Source organism: Tachypleus tridentatus, chromosome 1, assembly GCF_004210375.1.
Source record: "Tachypleus tridentatus isolate NWPU-2018 chromosome 1, ASM421037v1, whole genome shotgun sequence".
In the NCBI taxonomy this organism is placed as follows: Eukaryota; Metazoa; Arthropoda; class Merostomata; order Xiphosura; family Limulidae; genus Tachypleus; species Tachypleus tridentatus.
In genome coordinates this window covers 174598998-174611128 of record NC_134825.1, presented here as the reverse complement: position 1 = coordinate 174611128, position 12131 = coordinate 174598998, and the positions used below count along the sequence as shown (strand labels likewise).

The window sequence follows — 12131 nt, the reverse complement described above, 5'->3', positions numbered from 1 at the left end:
AAGGTAAGTTCCTACCAAATACAACTTTCTTCGATATTGTTTGGCCACACTAATCAACCGATTAGTCTTTGAATATATTAAATTGACAGGAACATCCAAAGAATCCATATGGGTGTACCATCAAGCTAATGTTACAATCAATTTTGTATAATGTAGTTTATTGTTGAAAAACATTGTCCAGGATTGACATTACTTATCTTAAATAATAAACACAATTTTTATCATCATATAATTAAAGAATATAATTTCTTGAAATCTTATACTCACCTAATAAAACTTCTAGTGCAGAATTAATATGTTGTAGTCTTTTCTTTGGTTTCTTTTTTTTTTTTAATGCAATAACATCATGTTCTAAATCATCTTCATCACTTGAACTGATATTGGCAATAATAATTTCATCCTCTGATGTATCATCATATTCTTCAGTTGTTTCTTTGACAAACTGGTTCTAAAAAAAATTGAAAATAAAAAATTTAAGAAGCTGATACCAAACAGTTGCTAGTCTATATTATATGTGTAGTCTTAGACCAGAGTTGTGCAACTTCTTCCATAGCTCAAGGCAAATGGTAACATATTCATGAGTATTCTGGATGTTTCCACATGTGACTAATGGAATAATTTAAATAAAAATGAACCCAACAGTTGAAAACAAACTCATTTATTGTTTATAAGTTCAATTCCTTGTGAGCAGTAAAACACTCTTAGTTTTTCTTCTTGATAACAGATAAACTTATAAATTTGTAGATGGCTCACTGGTCAGTTTCAATTATATTTGATGAACCAGGTTGGGAGCAAATGGGCTTGTTGGTAATACATTACACATACTTGTTTTAAATGATAAAATAAGTCTACAGATACCGATTCAATGCATTATTCTCAGTTGTGTATATCTATAAGTTACATGTAAGGGTCCCTTAACTATTTAAACTCAGAACAACAGGAAGCTGCAAAGATTCACTACATGTATTTCTGTACAAAGAACTCTATGAAAACTTTCCATTGTTACTCACTGTGGAAAGCATCATGACCAGAACATTCACAGCTGTAAACATAATTTACAGAAGTAAGTACTGAAGTCAGCTTTGTAGATAAACATTATAATGATGAAATGTTTCATTGTTTCTATTCACAGCTTGTTATTAAATTTACTTCTGCTTTACATTTGAGAACCAAAGTAACTTCCTGTTTGGTTACAAACCACGTCTACAAAAGCGTAACATTAAAAACTACTGTTATTAAAATGTTTGTTTCTGCTCTTCTATAAAAGAAACATAAGATTGTACATTTTTGTCAGTGGAAAAGACCTATGTAGGCCCAAATTAAACCTTTGTTGATACAAATATACTGAAATGTACAATGTTAACTGGATGCAAGAAGAAACTCAACATTACAATGAGAAAGATCACACCTGGATCTTTTTTTATTGTTAGTTATAATTTTACAAACTAACCAGTGGGCTGTCAAGATCACCGATATCACACGAACAATATGACAGTGTTAGTGACTTTATTTCCCACCAGGTGTATATCTAATGTTGGTTTGATTTGCACTGAATTTCATGCAAAGCTGCACAAGAGCTACATACATAAGTGGTCCTTAATTTCACAGTGAGAAACTAGAGAGAAGACAGCTGGTCATTACCACCAACTCTTTTAACGACAAACAGTGGGATTGATTGTCACATGATACTCCCACAGCTGAAAGGGTAAGCAAGTTTGGTGGCACAGGGATTTAAACCTGCAAACCTCAGATTATAAAAGTCAACCAACCTAATTACCTGACTATGCTGGGCCTGTCTAATGTTAACAAAATTTCAGAAATGACAATTAATTCTGGTTGTAAACATATGACCAGAACCAGTCACATCAGACATATGTAATTCAACAAGATATCAACTATATCTATAGCACAACCTAAATGTTCATCCACAAGAACACACTGTTACATCTTAATAAAAATATTTAACTGTTTTTAAACAACAAATTACCTCAGTTTCATCTACTAATTTATCCTCGTCTTGCTCTTCTCCTTCCATTTCACTATCAGAAATGGGAAACGAAGATCCTTCCTCTAGGGTAGTATCTTCTCTTGTCACTAGGGTATAAATTGTATAATATTTCTGTAATAGTACACATTAATATGACTTGTGCATCACCACAACGTACATGTAACAAGTTTTAAGACAGTTTTTCTCTCTGCTCGTTCTCCTTAACCATTTCATGACAGGTCAAGGGGCAAAGGTCGTATCATGCCGTTTGTTAACCTGAATTCAAAATTTTATTTAACTAATATTTTATGAACTTGTGTCAATAAATTTGGAATCAAAGTGTAGATGACAATTCAAACTTCAATATTACATACGAGTTAATTTCTTAATTTAAATGTTAATATTAAAATAACACCTAAACAAAGACTTTAGTGAGTCACATGGCATGTTGAATGCAGCACTGTTTAAAATTAGACATTTGTAACATCAAAATACTAAGTCTATAGTTTTGTATGAAAAAGAAACTCGGATTTCCAATATTAACGAGCTGGAATATAAAATAAGAAACTCATTTTTATTTTGGTCAGCTACTAAATCAAACACATTCACTTCTTTCCTTTTTTGGAAACTATCCCTTATATACACTTTAACATGTGACGTGTGAATAACCAATCAACAGCTTAGACTGTCCCCTAGTGGGGTTCTCAGCCATTTTAATCTATGAAAAGGCTAGCAAGTTCTTTTAAACAAAGATTTTGTAGATTATGTCTTTAATCTGCTCAAAGTTTGTTTTTTAACCTGAATTCATTTTAGTTACTAAGCTCATTAAATTATAGTGGAATGCTATGGTACCAGAATAGTTACTTAGGATTCTTTTGGTTATTCAACTGTATATACAAAACATAAAACTTTCATATCCTCAACATACAAAAATTTAAAAGGCTTAGCAACCTACGTCCAGCAGCCAAGTTCAAAGGTAGAGCAATAATAGATACTTGTTTAACTTCTTTATTGTTCTACATTTTAAGGAAAACAAATTTGATAATTTATTTCTAAATAGTAATATTCTGTACACAAATATATAATGATTTAAATGCAACTGTATATTACAAAATACTAGTCCACTAAAACACAACTAAGACAGTGAAGACTATAAGTCAGTTTTACATTATTGGATACATAACAGAAGTGAAAATGCACCATGTCAATGCAAGTCATGTAACATTAGCTACACATGACTGGAAGGTCAATATACAAAACTTGTAAATTTAGTGCTACAAGACTAAACATTTGTATTTGTGTTGTAATATGTAGTCATTCTAACATGAAAAAACACAACTTATATTCATTTCCTAATTTTTTTATGATAGTTATGAGGTTAGTCAAGTGACAGACCCCATATAGTCAGAATATAGAAAATAACAAAACAAAGTCTTACCTAGAACAAACATTTGAAATGTATTTAGGAGGTTTTAAAGATTACAAAAATATTTGAGATTTTTGGGACAAAAAATATTTTTTTAATCATAACATGAATTCATTTTACATTCAGACTAGTAAGAAAACAGACTCAGTATTTTCAAACACAAATCTTTAGTCACTACATTTCATTAAAAACCTGATTTTTTGTGAATATAAAACTTGTAATCTTTTCTAAAGGTGTTCCACATTATGTGAAGATAAACATGTTGTATCAAAAGTTATAGTACAAATACTTAGCATATGTAAATGTGTAGACAAACTCATCTATGTTATACCAAGCCTGTTACAAAAGGGTTAATCATAGAACAAATTTATATTTAATTGTAACAGAGCAGGCTGGGAACTAAATATGAAGTAATATTGTTTGTTCAAGTTCAGTTTCTTCAGGCTAAGATAATCATGGTTACTTTAACAATGTTACTTAAGTTAACCATAAAGCCAGAAATTACAGTTTATACAAACACATTATAACATTAAGTTATAACACAAGTTGACTTTCATACAATGATAAATGAGAAACATTTCTAAGATTTACATTAAGAACTTTCATTAATCCACCAAAAAAATCAAAATACTTTAATAATGAACTTACTGGAACTTGTATATTGTCCTCTATCTCTGGTTGACAAACGAGTTTTTAGAAGAAACATGTTACTGTTACAAAATTGATTAAATAATGGCTTATAATCAGTCCATTATGTATCACTGATCATTTTTTTCCTAATTGTTATCCATTTATCAAATATTTGCAATATATTAAAAACAAAATGTTTTCTCTAAATGATATAATTTATTCTGCACAGGTTCAACTTAAAATGCAGTGTATCTTTATAAGTTTGTATAACTGATGTATTAACTGTTAGAATCAGCTTTGTGGTAACAATGACAACTAGGCTTGAAATATTGGTTTTAAACAAGTATGTAACAACCAATTCTCAGGAAAAAGGTTTTTAGAAGCTGTACGTATGTATAAATAATTAATGTAATCATCTTCTGTTAAAATTACTGAAATATTTTTCAAAATATTGAAAAGATATGTTGATGTCTTACTGAGTAAACAAAAACTAAAAAGGGACCAGTAGACTGTGGTTTGGATGAGACAAAACACTGCACTGATTCGAAACATCAACAGAATCAAGTGTTACCAACAAGAAATCATTCCAAATGGAGAATAGCTTTTATTAAACACATGAACATTTGCATAAAATAAAAATGTTTGAACGTGTTTTGATTGAAGTTTCAAACAGATTTGGTCAGATCCTGAGAATTTAATAACAAGTGCAAAGACAGGGTTGGCTGATTAAAACCTTTGAAGGTATTATAAAGTCATTCTATTATTAACAAGTGTATAAACACAGCTGGCTAATTAAAACCTTTGAGTGTATTATAAAGTCATACTATTATTAACAAATGTATAAACATGGTTGACTAATTAACACCTTTCAAGGAGAAGTATTATAAAGTCATACTATTATTAACAAATGTATAAACATGGTTGACTAATTAAAATCTTTAAAGATAGGTTGAATACTCACAGTATTATCATTTATAGAAACAGTTTTGTTTCAAAAGAACGTGTTTTACTGGCCAAATATTTGATTTTGTGGTTAGATAAAAGTACAAAATGATTGAAATAGCACAACTATATTGTTTTTCTTAAAATTCAACTATTTATCACTTTTTGGTTTTTCAATAATCACAATATTGCCTCAAAACTTGCGTACTGTATTTTTCTTATTACAAAGCTACTGAAGGTAATTTTAAAGTAGTGACTAGAGAATGAAGGTAGCTAGCTAGCAGCTGTCATCTCACCCTCTGTTCTGCTTCTAGGTACCATGGTTTGGAAAAAACTATTAACTGAATGTAATTCATTAAAGGGACATTGATTAATTAATAAACAAATACCACTAACATTTACAAAATGTTGAAGTTAAATATCAGCATTCTGTTTATCTGAACTGTTGGAAAGAGTTCTTACATTTAGAAATAAAGGTATAAGTACAGTTATTATCATGACACGGAACATCCTTGGTGTAAGTATAGTTATTATCATGACATGGAACATCCTTGGTGTAAGTATAGTTATTATCATGACATGGAACATCCTTGGTGTAAGTATAGTTATTATCATGACATGGAACATCCTTGGTGTAAGTACAGTTATTATCATGACAAGGAACATCCTTGGTGTAAGTACAGTTATTATCATGACAAGGAACATCCTTGGTGTAAGTTCAGTTATTATCATGACATGGAACATCCTTGGTGTAAGTTCAGTTATTATCATGACATGGAACATCCTTGGTGTAAGTTCAGTTATTATCATGACATGGAACATCCTTGGTGTAAGTTCAGTTATTATCATGACACGGAACATCCTTGGTGTAAGTATAGTTATTATCATGACACGGAACATCCTTGGTGTAAGTATAGTTATTATCATGACACGGAACATCCTTGGTGTAAGTATAGTTATTATCATGACAAGGAACATCCTTGGTGCAAGTATAGTTATTATCATGACATGAAACATCCTTATTGTAAGTATAGTTATTATCATGACATGGAACATCCTTATTGTAAGTATAGTTATTATCATGACATGGAACATCCTTATTGTATGTATAGTTATTATCATGACATGGAACATCCTTATTGTAAGTATAGTTATTATCATGACATGGAACATCCTTATTGTAAGTATAGTTATTATCATGACATGGAACATCCTTATCGTAAGTATAGTTATTATCATGACATGGAACATCCTTATTGTAAGTATAGTTATTATCATGACATGGAACATCCTTATTGTAAGTATAGTTATTATCATGACATGGAACATCCTTATTTTTCTCAACAGTTTATTCAGCATAACACAGGATATCCTTTTTTTTTAAACTCTGTATATTATAAAATTTCCACACATCCCAAATCATTTGTATATCATCATAGGCTTTTAACGTTACTAGTTTCCATTTGATAGGCTTAATATGCAATATGGTCTGCTATTAATACCACATGTGGGTATAGAAATAATCCATTATGTGATTAACACTACATTCAAGTTCAGAACCACGTGAAACACAGTTGTCAGGTTTTATGTATGGGCCAGATTCTTTACATCAGGTGTTTGAATTGTTGGTGATAAATTTCAACAATAAACAGTGCAATTGTTTTAAAATTACTTAAATCTCTGGACACAAATGTTGTCCATCACAGTTATATCCAAAGATTTAAATAGTTGTCTATTTTAATCAACATCCACAAAAACTGGTTCAGTTACTTTAGAACACAATTGACAAGATGAATTATTCTTCCTTAATATGTTATTAAAATACAAACTGTGATAATTTCACTTTAGAAATCACCACTAATTGTTATTTATGACTAAATTCACAATCATGTAGCTTGGATCTATCTATTAAACTACATTTTCAATGCATATTTATACCTTCATAAAAGTCTAGAATGTTCCATACACTACTAGATACTATAAAAACTATATATTCTAGTAACACAACAATAATATAACAATAACTAATTCATAATTAGTAAACTGCATAATGCATGATTTGTAAACTTACAATAAAGTATCACTTCTAAAAATAACAAAATTTAAGACTTTCAATGTTAATGACACATAACTGAATAAAATACAAACAGCACTAACTTACATAATATACAATAAACTTTCACTGAAGAAGTATTTTAGTGTGGCCATTTAAAAATCAAACTAAAACTTTACTTAATAACCTCTGTTCAAAGCAGTTTATCAGTCAGTTATATATATTTTCCCTTTAACATAATGATGTTGAATAACTAATCATACATATTTTATTAAATAAACAACAAACCATCCTGTTATAAATATAAAACTATAAAACTATCTTACCTTAACATGACTCCTACCCTAACATAACTCATATTTTTGTCATTTGATCATATCATTGGCACCATTAAGTACAAAAAACACTAACAATATCAGTTTCTTTAATCTTAAACACCTCAATCTAATATCTTGTAATTCTTTATTTCAAGAGAAAACAACCTCAGAAGTCTCAACTATTAACCTGTCCTCTTATGACAACTTTTGATCCCAGGTATCATCCTGGTAGCCCTCCTGTGAATCATTTACAACAACTAAAAACATGCTTTGTACAGTAAGAACCTCAAAATTGAATAAAATAGTACAAATAAAACCTAACCAGTGATCTATATAATTGAATTATAGCTTCTTTGGATAACAAATAAGTGTATCACAGTGTTGTTACTGTTAGGAAATTATGATATGGAAAGAAAACAGTTATCTTTCACAAAATAAACAGCTTCCAATTAAGTAGAAATATTATGGAAAGTGTCTAAAGTGAAATAGTCAGCTCTGATACGTTCCTGGTCAAAAGTAAACTAAATCTAATTAAACATACCAGGTATAAAAGACCAATCATTTTGAAGCCAGTTTTATATGACCAGCTATTAGTGATATTTTTCGTCATAAATGTTAAAGAAATATATGTTAGGAAAAACATAGTTTTTAATCTAAATAATCCAACCTACTAGGAACTGATGCATTTTCAGTGTCACTTTCATTTTTCAGCAGCTTTACTATCATCAAATCATCCCGTTTCTCATCAGGAAATTGTTGAATATCAGTCTTAAATACATCCATGGTTCCATCAGTATGTCACCTTATCTGCAGCTTCAGTTATCCTAATGAAAAACAATAACATGTTGAACCTTCATACAAGGTTATTATTACCAACAACTGTTCCTAACAAATAAACAAACATTTATCCTAATATAACATTTTATATAAAAATATGCAAGTTTTATCATTCTTACACTTTATGATGTTAGAACTTACTTTGTATCAAATGTACAGTACTGGACTGAAAAAGACAGTTACTGTTCTACCAAGATGTGTTACTTCAAATATGAACAATGATTATATATTGGGTAAAACAATATTATCCTTCAGAAAATAAATACCAAACAATCTAAAGTACCCTAAATATCCTGATGATCAAAAAAACAACAGTTCCCAATTTTTAGCATTACATTATTTACAGTATCAGATTTTTGTCATGAACAATCAAGTTGAATATATCCCATATTGAAAATTATTTTACAGAAGATACAAACTACCACATATTGACATCTATTTAGAGATAGTTGTTAAAAACAAATAAACAATTACAGCACCTAATATAAGATTTATGGAGAAAAGCTGACCTGTCAGTCTATCTAAACTATCCCATCCATTAAAATAGGCTGTTAAAATAAAAAACAGAGGCAGTTCTTATTATTCAGATATTTAAACTCTTAAAGTTTGTTTCCACCAAACCTGAAGGAAGCCCCTTCCAAAAGCCAACTACCCTTTCAAAAAAAAATAAAACTGCCTTGACTGAAGAAGACTTTAACCATCAAAAAGTTTATATTTCTTTCAGCCAATCATCAAACATGGAATAAAATGATACATGAAAACTATTGATTCATTTAACATAAAATATGTTAATTAGAACCTCTAACTTCTCTCTTCATAAAACTTTCAGAGACCTTAACCAGTTCTTGTATGACAACCTACCCATCACAGTTGTCATCCTGATAACCAGTTCTTGTATGACAACCTACTCATCACAGTTGTCATCCTGATAGCCAGTTCTTGTATGACAACCTACCCATCCCAGTTGTCATCCTGATAGCCAGTTCTTGTATGACAACCTACCCATCACAGTTGTCATCCTGATAGCCAGTTCTTGTATGACAACCTACCCATCACAGTTGTCATCCTGATAGCCAGTTCTTGTATGACAACCTACCCATCACAGTTGTCATCCTGATAGCCAGTTCTTGTATGACAACCTATCCATCACAGTTGTCATCCTGATAGCCAGTTCTTGTATGACAACCTACCCATCACAGTTGTCATCCTGATAGCCAGTTCTTGTATGACAACCTACCCATCACAGTTGTCATCCTGATAGCCAGTTCTTGTATGACAACCTACCCATCACAGTTGTCATCCTGATAGCCAGTTCTTGTATGACAACCTACCCATCACAGTTGTCATCCTGATAGCCAGTTCTTGTATGACAACCTACCCATCACAGTTGTCATCCTGATAATCAGTTCTTGTATGACAACCTACCCATCACAGTTGTCATCCTGATAGCCAGTTCTTGTATGACAACCTACCCATCACAGTTGTCATCCTGATAACCAGTTCTTGTATGACAACCTACCCATCACAGTTGTCATCCTGATAGCCAGTTCTTTTATTAGCATCATTTATCAGCCTCTCCAACCTCTTCCTAATCTTCTGAAAACTGGCCATTATTAAAGGAATAGCAAGTGACTCACTAATGCAATTCTTAACCCCCTTCAAAAACCTTGGGAAAATATTAAACTTAGAAGATTTATGTTTTAAACACTTAATTTGTTAACAACCTCACAATTAGTGTGATCATCTTGTCTGACAACTGTTCATTAGTGGAAGGTAAAATAAAACTAGAATATAATACACAAGGTATCTACTAACCATCAGACATTTACCTTCCTTTGTTATGCCTTAAATATTGTACATCTCATGATAACATTTTACTTTATGTATTTAAAGAAATACTTACTGTTAATTTGTACATTTTCAAACAACCTTTAGATTTTCTTATTTCCTCTTTAACCAATTCTCTTAATCTTCTGTAATACTCAAGATTTTCATCATGGTGATTAATTTAAACTTTTTAAATGTATGATTTTTTTTAAATTTTATCCATTAGCCCTTAAACAGCAGGAGTGTTGTAGGTAGCACCATCAGTTGATGATGGCTGCTGTTTTAGGGTTAAGATCTTTGTGAACCAAACTGGGCTTTTTACTGGTAGTCACCTTTTTATATTTCTATAAGGAACATATTTAACTTGAACACTGAATTTATTTTTTTAAAATTTTTGCATGTTCAGTTAGTATCTCCAATTAACAACATACGGCTCTTGTCAGATCTGTGAAGAAAACTCTCTTCAATTGATTCTGGAAACTTCAGGATTCCATTTTAACATTTCCAAGTCTATATGCTTATAGTTTAAAATCAGTTATAATTCTAACTTCTTTGATAACTGAAATCTCAGTTTAATTTCACCAGTTTAATCTGGTAGTTTGTAACAAATCCCAACTTAAACCCTTTTCCTCATGTATTAAGTAGCATGAACAAGGTCAGTCACCTCACTATTATATCTGATGTCACTTCAACAAGATGCAACTCACAGTTTATGTATAAAGTCACCCCTAACCCTCTCTTTAGTTCTCTATCACTACTAAATAGCCTATAACCCTGTATTTCAAAGACATTTCTCTCAACTATACATTTAACTAAGTATCAGTTATTTCCATTATATCAAAATCCTACATCCTTACTTGTGTTCTAGTCATCTGGACTAAAAGTCTAATTAGCCAGGACTAAAACTTGTACTGTAACTACCGTTCCCTAATGTACCCTCAAAGGAAACGACCCCTCGAACCTTGGTCTTCTCAGATAAGTAGTTGAAAATCTATAGAGTTTATTCATAGAAAATATCAGTTTTATATCATATACACCTTATGAAGAATGTAGTTGCCAAAAATAATCATAATTTCTCTAACAAATTTTACTCAGAGTAACAGAAGTAAAATTCAATAAAGAATGGTAACATATGTATCTGCATATATTATTCACTGTAACAGTAAAAATTCTAAGTTGTACATTTTTCTAAATTTCCAAAACATATTCAACTTACTGCTCGGGGAACTTCCAGAACTGTCTTAATACAACAAACATTTTATCTTAAACATTTCCTTACAATGTAAAACAAACTGAGTGATAACTTGCTAAGATTAAGCTATAATTATCTACACAGTTAATATAACTTCTTGTCAGTCATTTATAATAATTATGTTGTTAAATGCTTATCACATGTAACTAGTTCAGTTTTCTTAATATAGGGGCCATAATTTTGTTACGCCCTATCAAATTTAATGATTCAAAATGCCGTACTAAAAATAAAACTTTACTCAATTTGAGGACCAAGTTTAATACCAATATATAGTATAATAATATACATTACTAATTTCCTTCCAAATTTGGTATGCAAATTATAGTCCTAGTTTTCTGTACAACTTTTTTTTATGAAATTTAATTTACAAATAACCTCATCTATGTTACTGCAGTATACAATTACTAACTTACCGGAATTGTCTTTTTTCTTCATCTTCAAGAATACTTTTAATAATACTAAATAACCCTAACTCTGCACTTCTATCTAATTGTTGACCATCATTATTAACTTACAGTACTGTGCTTTTAACCATAAGATATAACCTTGTCTCTTCTGTTCGTTTACCATCTTGCTCCCTTGATTTCTGTTCCTAAATATGCCATATCCTCTCTCTCAATAAACAGGCTCTAGGTAAAATGTGGAACGCTAAGTTCCGTTGACTGATGGAATATTATTTAGAGCCAAGCCAAACAAAGCTACATCGGACTATTTGCTGTGTCCACGGAAAGCCTTATTTCTGCTTTGTAAATCCAAAGACTTACCATTATCTTACCACAGGACAGCCACACGCACTCAAAAGCTTTTAGTAATATAAGTAAAAAGCGGAACATTAAACACCTAAGTCATAGCATTTAGAA

General features: G+C 30.7%; 1 protein-coding gene across 3 annotated transcripts; it reads right to left on the bottom strand.

The window, feature by feature from the left end:
• Nucleotides 1-217: 217 nt before the first annotated feature.
• LOC143230554 (uncharacterized) lies at nt 218-11892 on the bottom strand. 3 transcript variants are annotated; one of them, XM_076464326.1, is made up of 4 exons: nt 11685-11892; nt 8027-8179; nt 1988-2094; nt 218-448 (listed from the first exon to the last, which is right to left on the bottom strand). In XM_076464326.1, exons 2-4 carry the CDS (start codon nt 8136-8138, stop codon nt 233-235), a joined length of 435 nt encoding a protein of 144 aa, XP_076320441.1. In that variant the 5' UTR covers nt 8139-8179; nt 11685-11892; the 3' UTR covers nt 218-232. The 3 variants fall into 3 exon arrangements, with proteins under 3 accessions (XP_076320441.1, XP_076320432.1, XP_076320446.1); XM_076464317.1 differs by lacking the exon at nt 11685-11892 and adding an exon at nt 11236-11416; XM_076464331.1 differs by lacking the exon at nt 11685-11892 and adding an exon at nt 10877-10895.
• Nucleotides 11893-12131: the final 239 nt, after the last annotated feature.

Bases quoted from the DNA above. Each gene is read 5' to 3' on its own strand.
- LOC143230554 (XM_076464326.1), bottom strand. From the start codon at position 8,138: ATGGATGTATTTAAGACTGATATTCAACAATTTCCTGATGAGAAACGG. The intron at 2,095-8,026 runs GTAGGTTGGATT...TTTATACCCTAG, and splicing joins TGAAAATGCATCAGTTCCTA to TGACAAGAGAAGATACTACC. The intron at 449-1,987 runs GTAATTTGTTGT...AATTTTTTTTAG, and splicing joins AATTAGTAGATGAAACTGAG to AACCAGTTTGTCAAAGAAAC.